We start from the raw sequence: 19,276 nt of genomic DNA on the forward strand, positions 1-19,276 counted from the left end.
AAAAAATCTATCGATTTGGTCCTTGTTTTAATTTGAAATAATATAATATTTAACGATAATTTAATTTTTTCAATAATTTGATAATAATTTATTATTAATTTAATAAATTTTTCACATGTTAAAATTTTATTAAATTATTTTAAATTAGGACAAATTTGATGAAATGTGTAAACTTTGAGCCTAAAACTATTATTATGCTATACCACATCTAGGATTGTAAATGAGACGAGACAGATCGTGAGTTACTTGAGATCGACTCTGTCAAAGCTCGATAAATACTCAACTCGAATGAACTTAACTCAAGTTCTTAACAAGCTACTTGATACTCGACACGATAAGATCGTGAGCAACTCAAAAAATAAAATATATTAAGATTTTATTTTTAAAAAATAAATTATTAACAACACTAACATTTATGTGTTGATTTTTTTTAAAAATGTAGTTTAAGATTTTTATGTATTTAAGGTCCAGGTTCGAGTTTGAGGCTTCAATCAAGTTAAGTTTAATATTTTTTTTTCATTTATAGACTTTTCGAGCTTTTACGAGTTTCAGTTCATGATTTCGAGTTCGAGTCGAGCTTAAAAATTTTAAGCTTACGAATTTTCGAGTCGAGCTCAGTAATACTCGAGCTCGACTCTGCTTGTTTATAACCCTAACCACATCATCATTTCTGTTAAGTCAATAGTAAAACTTAATGACGAGATACCAAAATAGAATAGATTGCATTGAATAAAGGATGTTTCCTTGTGTGCTAATGATGGTTAATAAAATAATTGGACACTCTTTCCCCATTCCTCTAATTTAATTAGGTTTCGACTCGATATAATTAAAATGAATTTTTTAATAAGATTCATATTTCTTTTTAAAAAATAATATTACATTAGGTATGATTGTAAATACATCAATTTTCAGAATTTTTTGGATGTATTTCAACTCGAGCAAAACAAGGTCATAAATATTCCTTAAAATATAAAAGATCAAACAACAACAAAAAAATTAATGTAATGGGATAAAGGGGAGGTATGATATAGGCTGCTCTCAACGTCAGGTTGAGAGCAGCTTCCGTGGGAGACCTCCGACAATCAATTTTATGAATTACCTACCGTAGAACTCGATCCCACAACCACAAAGTTAAGACTCTTGTGTTCTTACCAACTAAGCTGGACGGACAATTCATAAAAGTCCAAACAACGAACTCATTTATTGTATCTAACAACGCCCATGTGATGAGAGATTTTTTTTTAAAAAAAATAAAGAAATTAATTTCAAAGGCCGTGATTGGCGCACACGTAATTCAATTCCAAATCAATTTTCATTTTTCAATATTAAAAAATTATTAAATTCATTTTATATTAAAAAATTCACTATTATTTCAGAACCGGAAATTCAGCAGGAAACCGTGATGTTGTGCTCCTCCTTCTGCCGCCGTACGGCCCGTAGTATCTGACGTGGCAATTTTCACCCACGGTTAAAAATAGTGAAATTATAAACTTGGTTTTAACCGCGGTAGAAACAGTTAGCGGCGGTTAGGTGAAATCCTATGCATGCAAGACCTAACTTGAAAACGCTAACGACGTCGTTTCTTCATTTTTTATTTTTTGCCTTTTGCTCGTTGCTCTATAAAAAACCGTTTCCTCGGAGCTTGTACTCTGACTCGCTCAGTCGCCCTGCTCCTTCTTCTTCTTCTACTGCGACTACTTCTCCCCCCCTTTTCTCAGCCTTTTCCTGTTTGTTTTCTTTTCTTGTCCGGATTTTCCGTTTGGGTTGTGAAAATAATTTTGACTACCGAAGAGGCAGAGAAAGTTGCAAATGGCGGTCGCAAACAAGTGGACTTTCGCTTCTTTAGCTCTTCTTTTTTTGCTTCTTGTCGGAGCAATTGCCATTGTACGGACCGGCAACTCTTCAAGGTTTTCTCTCTCTGTCCCTCTTCGCAGTTCAATTCTGAAGCTTACTTTCTCTCTTATTTTCCCTTTTGTTTTCATTTTAGTAAAAGAAGTAAGAAACAGAGATCTCTGTTTTTTATACCGGGCTTTTCTCTTGTTTTCTCCTTTTTTTTTATACTGAAATAGAGTAATAATACAATTTATGTAAAGCTTTCATTGGCTAGATCTTGGAGTATATTTTTGGAAAATGAATCTCATTCGCCAAAAGGAAACTAGAAATTAAAGAATTCATTATATTTATCTTCAAATCTTCATCAACTCATGCAAAGTGAGATCGCACTGGACTTTTTTAATGCATAAACTGAAAATGACTCGCTTTTTTTCGTGCATTTTATCCATTTAACTTCTTATATTTGTCCATTTTTACAGCAATGTGGAGACGGAGAAGGTGCAGAGCTCGAACAACTCAACAATGGCAGCTAGGTAACGCACTGCAGAGCTCAAACACAAGCTTTCGCTTTCTGTTAAAGAAGTAACTGATTATCTCATCTTAGCCGTTAGTTTTATCCTTTTGTTTACGCTCCTGTTTGGACCGTTGGATGATGGGAGCGGTTACTATTTTATCCATCTCTAACAATGTGTTAACGATTCCCTATCTGTTGAGATCCAGATCCATGGATCCCAACCGTTTATTCCGTCACCACATTCCTCTTTTCTTTTATCAGCTTACCAGAATTACCCTCCCCTTACAAGAAAAAAGAAAAACGAAATTGAAAGTGCATTTTCGCCATTTCGGTAACCGGTTCGCTCGCGCTTTCTTTTCCCACCATTCTCTTAACGGGGTTGGGAGTTTTGGTATACTTGCTGCTGCTTTATATCTATTTACGTACTCGCGTTTAGAAAACTACACGTGTCTAGGACTTTGTTTATTTATTTATTGGTTTCAGTTTAACGACGAGTTTTGGTTGGGTGATTTTCAGGTCAGAAGAGGTTGAGCCACTGAACCAGCATGCCGTTCCTGACCCGGAGGCAGTAGCAGCGGAGGTCGAATCCATCATTGACATGTGAGTATATCAATTTATAAAAATTATTATTTAAAAATATTGAAAATGTATATTTTCGATTAAACAAGTGATATTGTATCTTATTCATTCTTTTAAATAAAACATGCGATAATCTGTCATCTCATCTGTAGAAATAGAATTAAAAGAATTTAATCATCAATTAACAAAACATTATCCAGTTAATATTTGTTTCCATCTAACTTCCATTAAATGTAAAAGTTTTTATGGTAGGGGTAGTGATTTGTAGTTGTAGAACCTTTTTTTTTTTAGAAATCTCTTTAGAGAACATTTTATATTTTAATTGTCTTAAAGTTTTGGTGCCTAAAGATTATTTCGTTAAAAATAGGTGCCTAAAGTTTTATCTGTTAAATTTTTAGGTATTTTTTTAAAAAATCAAAAAAATATGAATGTGACACGTGCCACTTATCGATAGTTACATAAAAATGTAACGGAGAAAATTTTAGTCACTGATTTTTAGTAAAAAATTCTTTAGGTACTAAAATGTTTTTCGAAGCATAATTTATATACTTATTTTTGTATTAAGCCAATTTAATTTGATTAATATTTTCTAAATATATGAATTAAAATATGTTAAGTACAATTGAATTTAATTTAAAAAATTGATATCATTAATCAAAATTCGTTGCGTTCTTTACACGATCATGATATATATTTTCATACTACTATTGTTATATTTTAACCCCTTTCATTTTATCTCTCTGGCCAATCTGATGCCATCATTTTTACACGCTTTCTGATGGTACAAAATTTTCTATAGGCTTATGAGCTTATTCTAATTGTCCAAATTAAGCATTTTCTTTGTAGATGCACGTTCATTTGTCTATTCATGGTTAAACAAACCCTCTTTTGTCTGAACGCTTTACAGTTACTATCTTTTGTTTGTTTTCATAATTTTTTTATAAATGTAAATGTCCAAGTTCTTGGGGATATAATTTTGGAGGAAAATAACAGCTTTTACCCTTTTGTTGCAAAAGTCCAAGGTAAAAATATATCCATAGGCCATAGAAATTGATCTGGAATGACCTTATTGTCCTCGATGAATGACAAGAATTATACTCTGCACCCTTTGCCTGTTTATGCGATACCTTTCCTATTGGGATCTAAGTCATGGAAAGTGGGGTTAGTTTACCCCCACCGACAATAATTTCCCTCACCAAAAACCAGAAATCATAATTAATATTTTACTATGACAGCTAGTGAGTTTATTGCATGTTCCTGTTAATAATGCCTAAATGTATACATGCACATTTGATTTGATGGCAGGTATATTCGCAATGTGACTCGGAGGGAGTTGGGTTTCTTCACGTGTGGAACTGGTAACCCCACTGACGATTGCTGGCGTTGTGATGTAAACTGGCAGAAGAACCGGAAGAGACTTGCTGATTGTGGGATTGGTTTTGGAAGGAATGCAATTGGTGGGCGTGATGGACGTTTCTATGTTGTCACCGACCCTAATGATGACGACCCTGTTAATCCCAGACCCGGTACCCTGCGTCATGCTGTGATCCAGGACGAGCCCCTTTGGATTGTGTTCAAGAGGGACATGGTTATTCGGTTGAAACAGGAGCTCATAATGAACAGTTTTAAGACCATCGATGGCCGTGGGGCCAATGTGCATATTGCTAATGGGGCATGTATCACCATCCAGTATGTTACCAATGTCATTATTCACGGTCTTCACATTCATGACTGTAAGCCAAGTGGGAATGCCATGGTGAGAAGCTCACCGTCTCACTTTGGGTGGAGGACGATGGCTGACGGCGATGCCATCTCCATTTTCGGTTCGAGCCACATTTGGGTTGATCACAATTCTCTCTCTAATTGTGCTGATGGTCTTGTTGATGCTGTCATGGGCTCAACTGCCATTACCATCTCCAACAACCACATGACCCACCACAATGAGGTAAAATATCAGCTGCCTGATGATCTCTCTTTTGTAGCTCAACTTCTATCCATGACATCCTCATTAATGGTAAAGCTAACTGTGTTAAATCCGTGATTAAATGTAGGTGATGTTGCTAGGTCACAGTGACTCGTACACAAGGGACAAACAGATGCAAGTCACCATCGCCTACAACCATTTCGGAGAGGGACTTATCCAGAGAATGCCAAGGTAATCAATTAAACCTTTCACATTAAAGCCCTTTTTGGTATCAATGGAAGTAAATCGAACTAGATATATTTTTTTGGGGGGTGCTAAATGCACAGGTGTAGGCATGGATATTTCCATGTGGTGAACAACGACTACACGCACTGGGAAATGTATGCCATTGGAGGAAGTGCAAGCCCAACCATAAACAGCCAGGGTAACAGATACGCAGCTCCAGCCAACCGATTTGCAAAGGAGGTTACCAAGAGAGTGGAGACACCTGCAGGCCAATGGAAGAGCTGGAACTGGAGGTCAGAAGGGGACTTGTTGCTGAATGGTGCTTACTTCACTCCGTCTGGGGCTGGAGCCTCAGCCAGCTATGCCAGAGCCTCGAGCTTGGGAGCCAAGTCCTCTTCCATGGTTGGGGTCATGACTTCCAATGCCGGTGCTCTTCCCTGCCGCCGAGGCAGGCAATGCTAGTATATCCACCTCTCCCAACTCAATTAAACCCATGATTCTCACAAAATATCCATTCCATTGCTTGTTTGTTTGTTTTTTACTCTTGACTACCATCTACCTACCACCCGTTTCGTCATATATTTGTCAAAGTGTACATTTTTTACACATTGTCAGTATATGGTGTCTGTTTGTGGAATTGTTTTATTGCCTCAACCTCGGCCTGCTTCAACTCAACCCCCCAAGTAACCAACGGTGTCTTTAGGAGCCAGGTGCGGAAGCGTTGTCCTTTTTTCTTTCTTTCTTCGTTTTCCCACTGCCAAGTGTTGTTAAGGTCATGGTCCGTTTCAGCCTTTAGAGAAAAGCCATCCATTGAGTAGCATTGTAGGAGGAGGAGGATTGAATGATTTTGTGGGGTTTTTTAGCCTTCAATTGTGTGTAGCTTACAAAAGCAAAAAGCGAGGAGTTATACTGAAAGACTTTTGTTACAGATGAATGAGAATGATGGATGATTACATTACAGAGTCAAAATAGGCATTTGATATTTCTTTTCCTTTTTCACTTTTTTTTTTAATTGGGTGAGTAATGAACATGCTCCCGTGCCCTTTTGTTTTTATGTTAAGTTTGGTCTGACAATGCATTAGTGGTGAGTGATTCACTCTTTAGAGACAGGCAGGGGATCCCCCACATGACCTGAAAAGTTAATATAATGACCTTATTTCTTGGCTTTTCTTTTTCTTTTTCTGCTCTTATTTTCTACCAAACGATAGAAGCCAAGGCCTACCCCATCGCTTCAGTCCAAGAGGACAAATAAAATATTTAACTACCAATGATATATGTTTATAGTCATTTTTTAATAAATTAAATATTTATAACTTTTCAAAAAGGTGAGCCGTTTCTTAACAAATTCAGAACATAGTGACCTGAAACGTATTTTAACCTAAGGAGGCTTGACCCAAAAGGGCAGAGTCACGTGGAGGATGCGGACTGATTTGCATTTAAGGAAATGGATTGGACCGACCCAGACCCCTTTTCTTTCCATCCTCATCTTTACATGCTTCTCCTTGACCTCTCCCACTCATTCATTAACTCAGAAGATTTTTAAATACCAATCGCAACGCGTTGCTTTCCTATTTTATTCTTTGATGCCTGTCCAAATCAGACCCCATTAGTTTGTCTTCTCCATTAAATAGCCCTTTGAAACCCCCCCAAAATCACGATTTAACCCTCGAATAATACGAAACTTCTGACTTTAGTACTGAACCCTTTGTTTTATCCCACTTTGATACCTAAACTATGCCATATCCCCAAGAACAACACATTCCATGTAATGAAAAACTTGTTGGCAAATCTACCAACTAGTGCCTGGAGCAGCAGTTTGTGATTAATATACATTGTAGCTCATATTCACTTGACCAAATTCTCTATGCTTCATTACTGTCATATTAGGACCATTTCATTCTCAAAAATCAAAATCTAACTTCAAATAACAAAGGAAAAGAGTTAAGGGAAGAAAGAAGAAAACCAAAAACAAGGCGTAACAAGTCGCATACTTTCACGAGGCATCGTGTTTCAGGAGAAGACTATGAGTGGGAGACATGACGGAGTCGTCTTCTAGCCTTTTAGATTCCATCAGCATTTTCACGACTTCATCTGTATAGATGGCAGATCGAAAGGAGACATGCATGCAAGTTCATAATAAAGCGATCCACAAGACGGTAATCACGCGAGCGACGATACTTCCACCGTCAACATATAGGAGATCATCCAGTATCCCGGCGTCGTTCTGTCTAGCCCTTTTCCTCAACTTTGATTTGGATCACTGAAATTTACTATAGAAGCTTATGAAACAAATCAAATTTCATTTTAGTTTGGTACGCAATAAGTTCCCTCTGGATTTCAATGTGGATACTTTAGCTTCCTATTCAGGGACATATTTATATATAGAGTGGGAGCATGGTTTTAAATAGCGGTCCGCGACCGTGATAGCGCCTGCGAAATAACGGTAGTACTGCCTTTCAATATACCCGTTATGACCTTAATCGCGGTAAATGAGACATGACCGAAGACGCGATTTTAAGGCGATAAATATAAATAAGAATAAAATGATGGTCATAGTCTAATTATTAAACTATCAACTTAAACACAACATGTCGAATGTAAAAACCCAACATATATTAAATAAGAATAAAATGATGGTCATAGTCTAATTATTAAACTATCAACTTAAACTTAAAAAATGGAGAGATTAAAACAATATGTTAAATTGTTCGAATCGAAAATCGATCGACAATAGGTGGAGGATCTCATCTCGAATGTAAGATTGTAAGCAGTCCACATGTAACCATTCGAGGTGAGACACCACCATTTTAATGGCTCTCTCTATCATGAAATTATCCCGGAAAAAGAGTAATTCACCTGAAATGATTTTGAATCGATGCCCGTCGAAAAGGTTGCCATGACAATGGCACCTACTGCAATCAGAAACCCCTGGCAATGGAGAGGGAAAAAGACTACAAAACTCTGAGAAATATAGTCATAAAGTTGGGAGAGAAGGATGGCGAACTCTTACGAGTACGGTGGTCGAATCGAAACGTCCGTTATCCGGCTTTTGTACGTTGCATTTCTCGTCGGCCGGTTCACTGAAAAGCCATGTGGTGAAGCCAAGTGTCAGTTCTTTTGCTGATTTCCTCAGGCCTGTCATATTGACGCATGAAGGAATTGATTGATCCTCTAGGAAAATGATCCTGGACTTGTATCCTACACATTTTCGTACGTAAACACATATCTATCGAACTTCGAAAACACTAAGACGGGCCATATTAACGTGTAAGTATGTCGATCCGTATAATGTCGTATGCGTATCAGTATGTCGATCAGTATAAGATCGCATGCTTATATAGGTTGCTTCAACCCAATTCATTGCATACCTTCTAATGGCAGACCAACAGAGGAAAACAACATAAGAAGCCACAATTCCTGAAGATAAGAGGCCTTTATTAACCTGCATTAAGAAGCCATAATTCATTTAAGATGAATAGAAACTTCGGGTTTGGAAAGTTCGTTATTATTCGTCGACTATACTCGTATCAGACACAAGACATTGTATGACATGTATACGAGTGCGAGTACGAAAGGGGTTATATGATAGAAGAACATCATCATTATACCTTTGATTGCAAGGACATAGCCATCATCACTATGAGCAGAAAGGCAGTCCATGTAATGAAGAATATGTTGAGAGAACAAGCTGGACTTGGGGCATAAAAATAGTACATGGACACAATTCCGCATATCGAAACACCTTAAAAGACCGTCGAGGTAAATAATGCAATGGAACAACAGCTGAAGGAAAACACGATCGTAATTCGTTAGTAAATATACTTGTTCGATTACTCGATAAGTTTAATCTTTGAATAAGGCATAACATACCTTTGCTCATTAGGTGACCAGTACTTATTCCACCATCTCATAAACTCTGAAGCTTATAAGTTGCAGAAGGAGAAAAATCCTATATCAGATGAGCAGCAAAACATAATCTGTGGGAGATGAAGATCATGTAATGAAAAGCTGTGAAATTAAGGAATGATCGTACAAAGAATACCCTGCACCGACGCGAGCGACTTCTTCTGCAAGAAAGAGGAAATAAGGTCCTTAATTCAGGGTATGTTGAAAAGGAGAGCACTCGTGCATACAGTCATACTAACATGCTAAAAGTTTCGAGTTCTTGGATTAGGGATTCGAAGCATACCGTATACGTGGATGAAATCTGGAGGGAGGAAGAATGGTACAACCATGGATACAAGCAACAGGACAAGCTTCATCCCCCACCACCCCGAGTGCCATTTACTGCAAACTTCATATAATTTTCTTGCAGTGAATGTGGTTTGAAACATGAGAAGGAAAAACATCTGGAGTTTATGTCAAGGAACACGATTTTCGAAGTTGGGAAAGTACACATGATTCTAAGTACATGTCAACACAGACATATATTGTTAATAGGAAGATACGAAGCATCCGAAACTTTCCGGTGATTCCGCAAGCTTCTTTATCTGTGAAAATAATATTTTTCGTAAGTAAAAACGGAAGAAAAGAGAACAGAACATGTAACTCAATATCTCCCAAGCAGGTTCGGACGAGCATTACTTCAGCAACAGAAATGTACCACAGGATATATGCTCAAGGAATCACAGACTAGACTCACAGTAGAGTGGAGGGAAAAAACCGTGGCCATAATCCCGAATGAACCACACAATTAAGTTGGTAAAGAAGAAGGTGATGCCGTAAACGTATCTGGCTCGGAGCGACTCGTTCCTCGCTTCGAAACAGTCTATATTCCTCGGATCCACTGACGATACCTTTAGTTACTGAGAGTTGCTTGAACTTATATGTATCACAGTAGATTCAAATTCAACTGATGAAATAGCACTCATCTCTGCCATTTTCAAGCACAATGGAAGAAGCTTTCATTGATGGACATGGAAAATATAAATAATTCAGATGATAAATAAATAAATGCAAGAAGAAAAAAAGGATTGAAATTTAGAAACCTTTTGCTTTTGAGGGTTGATCCGTAGTGTGTAAATTCTGTGTCTGGCAGTCTTGAAGAACATATGGATGAATCTTCCTTGGCCATTCGTTCAAGTAAATGTTAAGAAGAATCAGTTAAACATTACCTACTGTTGATCCAACAGCGTGGAGCCGTTGCTTCTTTTTCAGCCCTTTTTTCACGTTTTTACATTAATTTTCTGATCACCATCCAAATCGTCTTCAGCTTGAAGCTTGGAATTTCTTTCATTTTCTAAGCAACCAAACAAATATTCTGCATATTATTAAGGAAGTTGCGCCAACACCCACCCCACCCAAAAAAATAGAAATAGCAATAAACGTGTTTCTGTTACTTGTTCGATTTACAGCTTCACGACGTCTTCTTTCGTGTCGTGGACGGCACCACGGCAGCCTTTCGGGGGTCGACGATGTTATATTTTGTTGCGTTATAAATAATTTACACCTAAGTAATTCGCATGTATATATTTTATTGAAAAACTAAAAATTAATATATAAAAATTATTATTTATAAATATGACGAAAGGTACACCAAGACACTTCGACATCGTTACATTCAATATTGCAGTACCAATAATTTCCAGAGAATGATCATCTCGCTCAACTCTAACTCTAGAAACGAAAACTTAAAACCAGGGAAATGCCCTCAGTGTATTGTTAGGAGGAATGACCTCAATAATCCATGCCTCCCATACCGCCGGGCATTGCCGGAACATCCTTCTCATCTTTGGGAAGTTCAACTACAACGGCTTCGGTTGTTGTCATCAATGAGGACACACTGCACCACAAAGGAAACAACTCACCTACTTACTTTCAGGAATCCCAACCGATAAGGCAATCCTAGAAAATACATTCACGACGGCTTACCTTGCAGCATCGACCAAAGCAGTTCGTATTACTTTCAATGGATCAATAATACCTGCCTTCACCATATCAACATATTCACCTGGTTATGGGGCAGAGATGGGAATATAGTTGTGTTAGTTTCGTAGAACAGTAAAAAAATACGATGAAGGTAACTCTTAAGAGATTCACATACCTTTGGCCGCATCATACCCGAGATCAGGGTTATCCTGCTCCAACAGCTTACCAACAATAATGGCTCCCTCCACTCCAGCATTTGAAGCAATTGCGTGCACAGGTGTCTGCAACACAAAATTCATTTATAAGGGAGACTGAAACCTCACAAATCAAAATCAACAACATTTTGAAACTTTATAGTAGAAGAGCGGTCTAAATTTTTCAACACTATAACGAGAACATAATTTTCAGAGTTTGATCCATCCGACATGGAGAAAAGGTTCACAACAAACCTTTAGAGCATTCTGGATAATTTGAACACCAATCTTCTGGTCAAAGTTGGCTGTAGGTAGCTTGTCCAACTCTTTCGATGCATACAAAAGAGAGACACCACCACCTAGATGGTACAATTCCTTTAGTAATGTTTCCATGATATTCCAAGTTAAACTGAAACTTCATGAAAAACCCATCGACTTTAAAAGTTAATTACCTGGCACAATACCCTCTTCTACAGCTGCCTTTGTAGCATTTAATGCATCCGTAACTCTATCCTTCTTCTCTCCAACTTCAGTTTCGCTAGCTCCTCCGACCTGGCAGCGTCCAACAAGTTATGAGCTTCTTCAACTCCATTTAAGCAGAGCAGCAAATAGGAACCGAACATCCATTACATTTCATAGGAGCGTTCCTACTTCTCGGTGGGTACCTCCACCAGAAGGTTTCATTAAACTTAATTTTGATGGGGCAATGGTTAAGGGATGGGACAAAGGAGGAATTGGCGGTCTGATTAGGGATGACAGAGGTTTGAAACTACGAACTTTCTCTGAAAAAATTGGAGGTCCTCCTATTCTTGCAGAGTTGTTGGTGATCAAAAGAGGTTTAAGTCTCATTGAAGAGTTGGGATCTTTTCCAACTCAGAGGATTATCTTGGAATCAGACTCGACCACGGCCCTCAAGTGGATTAAAAATCCAGATTTATGTACCCCGTTGTTTCAGTCCTTGGTACGAGGCGTAGCTACTTATGTGGAAGGAAAGGGTATCATCTCAAGACATATTGTGAGAACTGCTAACTGGGAAGCGGATGAGTTGGCAAAAGCTGGTATAGGATGATCTGTGGTTATGAGTTATAGTTATTAAGCTGGGGTGTTCATTGTGTTTTTTAAGGGGTTTGGTTTTTAGTGCTGCAGTTTGTGTTTAGGTTGTTAAGTCTTATGTTATAAGCAGACCATGGTTATGGATTGGTTGTATGTTATGTTCAAGATTAATATAATTCAGAGGCGCTCTTTTCCTCCTTCCTATGTCCTTCATGTTACTTATATAACATGTAGGATATGAAGGAGGGTTTTAATGAGGCCTATATTCTATCAAAAAAAAATAAGGTACCATACCTTCAAGACGGCCACACCACCAGAAAGCTTTGCCAGTCTCTCTTGCAACTTCTCTTTATCATATTCAGAGGTGCTCAATTCAATTGCTGACCTAATCTGTTATCACGAAAGACATGTTATATAATATGAACTGTTAATGAAATCACGTAAAGCTCAAGAATCAAAAGATATAAACAACAGTTTGTAAAAGAAAAAAAACCTGTTCACATCTTTCTTCAATGGATTTCTTCTCACCATTCCCGTCAAGAATAACGGTGTCATCCTTTGAGACTGTCACCTTTAGCAGCCAAATGAAAACCATCATGCATTGAAAAAAATGTTTGTCCCCATGCACAAAAAAATGATGGAATATCACATTGGGCAAAGACTTTCGCGTCCAGACTATAGATACCATACCTTTTTGCAAGTTCCAAGCATTTCCAGATCCACATTTTCAAGGTTCATGCCAAGTTCTTCGGTTATAACCTACACCCGAGAAGTAACAGATAACATCACCATGAGGTTAAGAAAATTCATGTCAGAGGAACTATACACCATGAACAAGATACTGTCATATAGAAGAAAGACGAAATTGCCCTACCTCTCCTCCTGTGAGGACAGCAAGATCATGCAGGCTAGCCTTCCTGTTTTCTCCAAAACCGGGGGCTTTGATGGCACAGACCTGCACCATAATTAATACATATATATTCACAAGCATTCCTGAAAAAGAGGAGAATTCACACAGGAAATCATATCTGGCTGAAAATCAAACCTTGATTCCAGCACGAAGCTTGTTAAGAATGAGTGTAGCAAGTGCTTCACTCTCTACATCTTCAGCTACGATCAGCAATGGCCTTTGCCTCTGAACACATATAGCATAGAAGATATTAATGCTATGAAGGAAACTTAATTTCAATACAGTTTAATGAGAGAAACATCTAGATGAATGACGATTAATCAAAAGTAAGTATGCATGATTTGTTAAAAATTTGTTTACCTTTAAAGCTAACTCTAGTACTTTTACAACAGCATTCAAGCTCGATATTTTCTTCTCGCGAATTAGGATAAGAGGATCATCTAATTCCTGCCATAACACAATGAATTGAATAAGCAGCATCATAACTTGATCAAAACTCGAGACTCGAGAGATTCTCCAGTTCTGTCAAAGGGGAAAAAAGTTACTTACACATTTTTGGTTTTTCGTATTGGTGATGAAATATGGAGATATGTAGCCCCTGTCCAGTTCCATGCCCTCAACAACTTCCAACTCGTTAAATAACGTTTTTCCATCCTGTAAAGGTTTATCCCAAAGTAAGACATCATATCGGGTATAAAACAGTTCAAAAATGTTAAAATATTGCAAGCATGAGCAATCAACACTTTAAAATTAAAAGCCAATATGATATGAAGAAACTGATACCTGAATTGTTATCACCCCTTCTTTGCCAACCTTCTCCATGGCCTTTGCAATTAACTCGCCAATTTCCCTCTCTCCATTAGCCGATATTGTTCCAACCTATTACAAAATACTTAACTTTAAGCCCTAGTAATCAAAGTTTACTATCATTTTGCTTTTGATTCTAAAGTAATGCAATATCCTGACTGTAATAAGCTTTTGATAGGAAAACTTTCAATTGTAAACCAACCTGAGCTATCTCTTCAGATGTGCTAATCATCCGTGCCCGGCTTTTCAAGTTTGTCACAACAGTGTCAACTGCCATTGTTATGCCACGCCTCAGGTCCATCGCATTCATTCCTGCAGCAACCGACTTGCATCCTTCTGCAAATATTGCTCGTGTAAGCACTGTCGCACAGGTAGTCCCTGCAAAAATGTCAAGAATTTAATGACTATGCTCTCCATATATAAACAATGCACTTGAAAGCAGATGTGTAGGCCAAAGGATATAGTACATGCAAAAAGGATGCATCTACAATAGATTTCAAGACAAATAACCTAAAAAAAAAACTAATTTTGAAGATTCAAAATTAAACCATTTGATTCGAAAGTGCCTTACCATCACCCGCTACATCGTTGGTGGCATTTGCAACTTGTTTCACAAGACTGGCACCAACGTTCTTGACTTTGTCTTTGAATTCAATGCTCTTTGCAACAGTTACACCATCTTTAGTCACTTTGGGGGCACCATAGCTTTGTTCGATAACCACATTACGCCCCTATCAATAAAATACATAGCATCATTTTTTTCATTCAATGATGAAAAAAAGAGAGAGGAAGAAACTGATTTCAATCATTGACCACCATCCGAACCATGAAGTAATACAAAATGAAAATGGTGAATATTGGATTTACCTTAGGACCCATGGTTACTCTAACAGCATCAGCAAGCTCTTCGACACCTTTAAGCATCAAAGCTCGAGCTTCAACCCCAAATCTAATATCTTTTGCTGCATAGTTCCTATTCCAACTCAACCTACTACCAATCTAAAACACACCCAAAGTAGAAATCAACATAAAAAGATCATATCAACCTTAAAACTAACAATAACAATAAAAAGATTGTAACTAGTAGTAAATTATCTACCTGATGTGTAGTGTTCCTAGCAATCCTGAAACCAAAGATTGAAAAACAGAGAGTGTAAGATAGATCATTTCAAAGGAACAAAAATAGTGACAAATGAAGAAATTGGGATGGAAGTAGTACCTAGCTTTGGAAGCCAGGCTTGAAGCAAAACGATACATGGTTGGTTTGGAAGGACAAAGGTTGAGGAAAAGAATGTTAAAAGCGGAAGCTTTGTGTGTGGGGGGGGGGGGGTTTGACAATAGGCAATGGGAGGGTTTCAGGGTATGTGTTTTAAATTTTTAATAGAGAAGAGGAAGCCCATAACAGATAAGGGAGAGAAGAAGGGTCCAGAAGCAGTTTCTGGATCCATTTCAGGGTTTAGGGTTTTATCATTTCATTTTGGTGTTGTTATGGAGTCGTTTTTAAGGGTAAATTATGTGTTTTTAGAATCTAAACTTTTAGTTTTAGTCAATTTTAGTGTCTTAACTTTCTTTTTCTTTTTAAATTATGTCTAACGTTTAGCTTTTGTTTCATTTTAGTATCTCATTAAAAATTTAACGTTGATTTTTGAAAGAAAAAAAAAAAGTTTATGTACTAAAACAGACGAAAACTGATAGTTTACGTACTAAACGAGTTAAGTTTCTAACGACAAGTATTAAAATAAAAAAATAAACGTTAAGTATGTTTTTGAAAAAACTGAAAGTTTATGTATTAAAACAGATCAAAACTGATAGTTTAGTTATTAAATTCATAGTTTACCCTTATCTAATTATATATATATATATATATTGGAGTTAATTTTTTTAACTATATTTGAATATTTTAATTTTAAATTAGAGTAAACTACACAAATTACCACTCAACTTTCTTTTATTTCTATTTTGGTCACTCACATTTAAAAGTTTTTAATTTAATAACTAAACTTTATACATTAAATTTTTTTGTTCTCCTCAATTAATTTACTGACAGAGTGAAGACACGTCATTTTTAATTAATATTTATCATTTGTTTAAGTTTTCAATTTTTTAAATTTCCATATATTTTTACTTCTTCAATTTTCTTTTTTCTTTTTCTTCACTGAGTTATTTTATTTCTTCGAGCATTTCATCTTGCTTGCATTTTTGCATCGTTTTCATTGCAGTAACACAAACCCTATGATTTTCATGCGTAAAAGTAACCCTAGAAGCATATTCAACTCCTCCCTTAAAAAAATGTTTGAAGCTTTAGGTTGAACCAGGGATTCGAATTGCGGTTGTGGTCGTGTTTCCGGTCACGTCACGTTTATTGTGATTACGGACATAACGGGTGATGTTACGATGATTGCAAGGATCACGGTCATACAATAAGGGTCACAGAGGGCACTACTATCACTATGTAGAGTTCGCTATCGCAGTCGCACACCGCTATTTAATCCCTGAGATGAACTCAAAAATTTTCATCACCTTAAGCTCACCTGTTTATTTTGAGTAAACTATATTACATGTTACAAAATAGTTTTATTTATTTTTTGAGTAAACTTGTTTGCATGTTATATAATAGGATGTCAAAATCGTTTTTAGAGAATGTATTTTTAATATACGAAATCGTCGTCGATCATTTTGAGTAAATTATATCGCATGTTCTTAAAAGATCTCTAACGTTCGATCAAATTGCCACTTTAACCACTGTTTTTAACATTATGGTCTTCTCAAGGCAAAAATGTTCATATTTTGGATCGTTTATCGGTTAACGATTTTCATCCAAGGAAGGGTCTTTTTACCTCAAAAATAAAACGCTAGAGGCCAAAATACTCTAAAAAAAAGAATCAAATTGATTATTTAATCGAATGTTAGGAGTATTTTTTCGTCATTATAGCTTTTCATTTCGACCACATAAAAACATATATTTTTGGGTTTGGTCCCCACTATTTTGGAATTTCAAGACCAACCAAAAGCCAATTCAATAAGGACATTACCCTCATAAATTTGACTCATGGAGGGATTGCATTGGTAAGTTTGTACTTTGGTTAATTGATTCCATTGCCCTCTTCTCAATTGCATCTGATTTTGAATTTTAGGCTTAATTCCATAGAACTAGGGATGGGAATGGGTTGGGTTGGGTTTTTGGTCCACCCGACCCTAGAAGAAGGGATCCTCCACCCGAGGCCTGACCCGACCAAAATAAGATTTCATCTGACCCGACCCGACCTGAAATAATAATAATAAATATTATTTTTATTTAATAAAAACAGTGACTTAATTGAAAAAATTATATATTTTTTCGGGTCGATTCAGGTTGAGTATTTTTCACCCTAAACCCGAACCTGATCCGACATGAACATCATGTTTTAAAAAAACCCGACTTGACCCGAACCCGATTTTTTTTTAAAAAAAACCCGACCCGATCGGGTTGGTACCCGTCGGGTTTGGGTCCCATGCCTATCCCTGCATAGAACATGTTTAAATTAAGAATTATTATTATTTAAATAATTCAGGGCGATTATAACATAATATATGTTTATAATCTTTATTAGCTATTGACAATACATATACTTTACAGATGTAACTGCTCGAACTCAAAACATCTAAAGATAAAAACTCTCCTCTTGATTATTAAGATCGTTTGATGAGTTGAAGCAGACCGAATTTTTCCGTTTAAACGAAAAATATTTCATCGACGTGTAAAATCTTATAAAATGAAAAGGAATTGACATAATCATAGAATATTGAAAAATAAGTGTTAATGAAAATACGAATCGAAAAAACAATATGAACATTTAATTATATCCGCTACAGAATACAAATACCTACCTCACCTTATTATGCACTATATCAAACTATATCATGAGGAATTTAGGGAATGACAGGATTCATCACATTTTCCCTTTGTTTTTCATTATAAAAAGTCCATATTTTTATATTTTTTCACACTAAAAGAATTTATAACACCAAAAGGGAAAAAAATAAGATTTATCACATTTTCCTAAAGATGCAATTTAATCTGAATCTGATGGGTTTCGATCAGACTCGATAGGGTCGTATTTTTTGAAAAAAAATTCGGGTGAAGGGTGAAAAAACTTCGACTCGAGGATAATAATGTAATTTTCATAATTTTTTATTATCTTTTTAATTAAGTCCTTATTTTATATTAGGTCGAGTTTGGTAGGATTTATACATTAAAAATTTGGATTAGGTCAAAGTCAAATGGAGGGTATATATTTTTCGGGTCAAGTAAGACTGAGTATAAAATTTTTAAGTCGGATCTAATTCAGATGGAGGGTGCATATTTTCGAATCGGATCGGATTGACCAAAAACTCAACCCTAACCTCACCTATTGCCATCTTTACATTTTTCCCTTTTGGTTTTAAAAAGATCCTTACTTCTATACATTTTAATACTACAATATTGTGGCAAGACGGTAATATTATATCCCCATGCCTAAATCAAAGTCTAAACCAACCCAAACAGCTATCATTTGAATTTACAAATTTGTTTTGACTTTTTTTTATAATAATTTTTAGTCAAAGGAAAGAAAATTTTGTTTCCAAAGAGTATTAAACACAACATATATAGAAAAAAAAGAAAGATGTGAACGAAGAGCTTTTAACCACATACTCTATAAATCTTTTATATTCACGTTAGATCATAATATTAATAATTGAATCAAGATCTGATTATTTTAATTATCCGTTGAAAAACCAAATCGACTAAATACTCACATTTAATAAAAATTAAAAGGGTTGTGATCTACTTACACTATGTGAAACTAATAAGTTTTACACTAATTTATAACCATTAAAAAATTAGCTGACCCTATTCCCCATATGTAATGGGAGTAAGAGGAAGGTAGGATAGTAAACTGCCCCCAACGCCAGGTTGAGAGCAGCTTCCGTGAGAAACCTCCGGCAGTCAGATTTAAATAAATAAATGATTTAGAATTAATTAAAATTCATAACTCATACATAAATATTTCTTTAGCTCACACGAAAATAATATTCTTTTAGGATTAGGGTTTAGAATTTAAGGCATAAGATTTAAGCTTTAGAGTTTAAGGCTTGGGTTTATGATTTAGAACTCAAGGGTTTGAGATTTAGGGGTACTAGTTTAGGGTTTAAGATTGATGTAACAAAGAAATATTGTTTTAATGTGACCAATCTGATTTGAAAACTAAGTTGGAATAATGAAAATGGCGTCTAATTAGTTGGAAACAAGCCAACTACAACTACTGATAGAATTTGATTAGTTTGATCGGCAAGCAAGCAATTCACCAAACCATGCTTAATATACAAGTTATCAACAGTCCAAAACTGTC

The 19,276-nt window shown here is 36.2% G+C and overlaps 2 protein-coding genes and 1 pseudogene across 2 annotated transcripts; 1 reads left to right on the plus strand and 2 right to left on the minus strand.

Annotated features, from left to right (window-relative positions):
• The first annotated feature begins 1,699 nt into the window (after positions 1-1,699).
• Positions 1,700-6,030, plus strand: LOC120206729 (probable pectate lyase 1). Its single transcript, XM_039206313.1, has 6 exons — positions 1,700-1,907; positions 2,313-2,366; positions 2,864-2,947; positions 4,232-4,871; positions 4,978-5,081; positions 5,177-6,030. The coding sequence occupies exons 1-6, from the start codon at positions 1,810-1,812 to the stop codon at positions 5,535-5,537; spliced, it is 1,341 nt and encodes a 446-aa protein (XP_039062244.1). The 5' UTR covers positions 1,700-1,809; the 3' UTR covers positions 5,538-6,030.
• Positions 6,031-7,898: 1,868 nt separating this feature from the next.
• On the minus strand, positions 7,899-9,424 carry LOC120206601 (annotated as a pseudogene).
• A 1,145-nt stretch (positions 9,425-10,569) lies between these two features.
• Positions 10,570-15,281, minus strand: LOC120206730 (chaperonin CPN60-2, mitochondrial-like). The gene is made up of 18 exons (XM_039206314.1): positions 15,127-15,281; positions 15,007-15,031; positions 14,775-14,906; positions 14,479-14,638; positions 14,110-14,285; positions 13,884-13,979; positions 13,650-13,754; positions 13,461-13,547; positions 13,236-13,325; positions 13,065-13,145; positions 12,881-12,949; positions 12,684-12,761; positions 12,485-12,580; positions 11,590-11,689; positions 11,393-11,496; positions 11,119-11,224; positions 10,947-11,025; positions 10,570-10,857 (listed from the first exon to the last, which is right to left on the minus strand). Exons 1-18 carry the CDS (start codon positions 15,162-15,164, stop codon positions 10,752-10,754), a joined length of 1,728 nt encoding a protein of 575 aa, XP_039062245.1. The 5' UTR covers positions 15,165-15,281; the 3' UTR covers positions 10,570-10,751.
• Positions 15,282-19,276: the final 3,995 nt, after the last annotated feature.

The sequence above is a fragment of the Hibiscus syriacus genome, unplaced genomic scaffold, assembly GCF_006381635.1.
Source record: "Hibiscus syriacus cultivar Baekdansim isolate YM2019G1 unplaced genomic scaffold, ASM638163v2 tig00013960_pilon, whole genome shotgun sequence".
In the NCBI taxonomy this organism is placed as follows: domain Eukaryota; kingdom Viridiplantae; phylum Streptophyta; class Magnoliopsida; order Malvales; family Malvaceae; genus Hibiscus; species Hibiscus syriacus.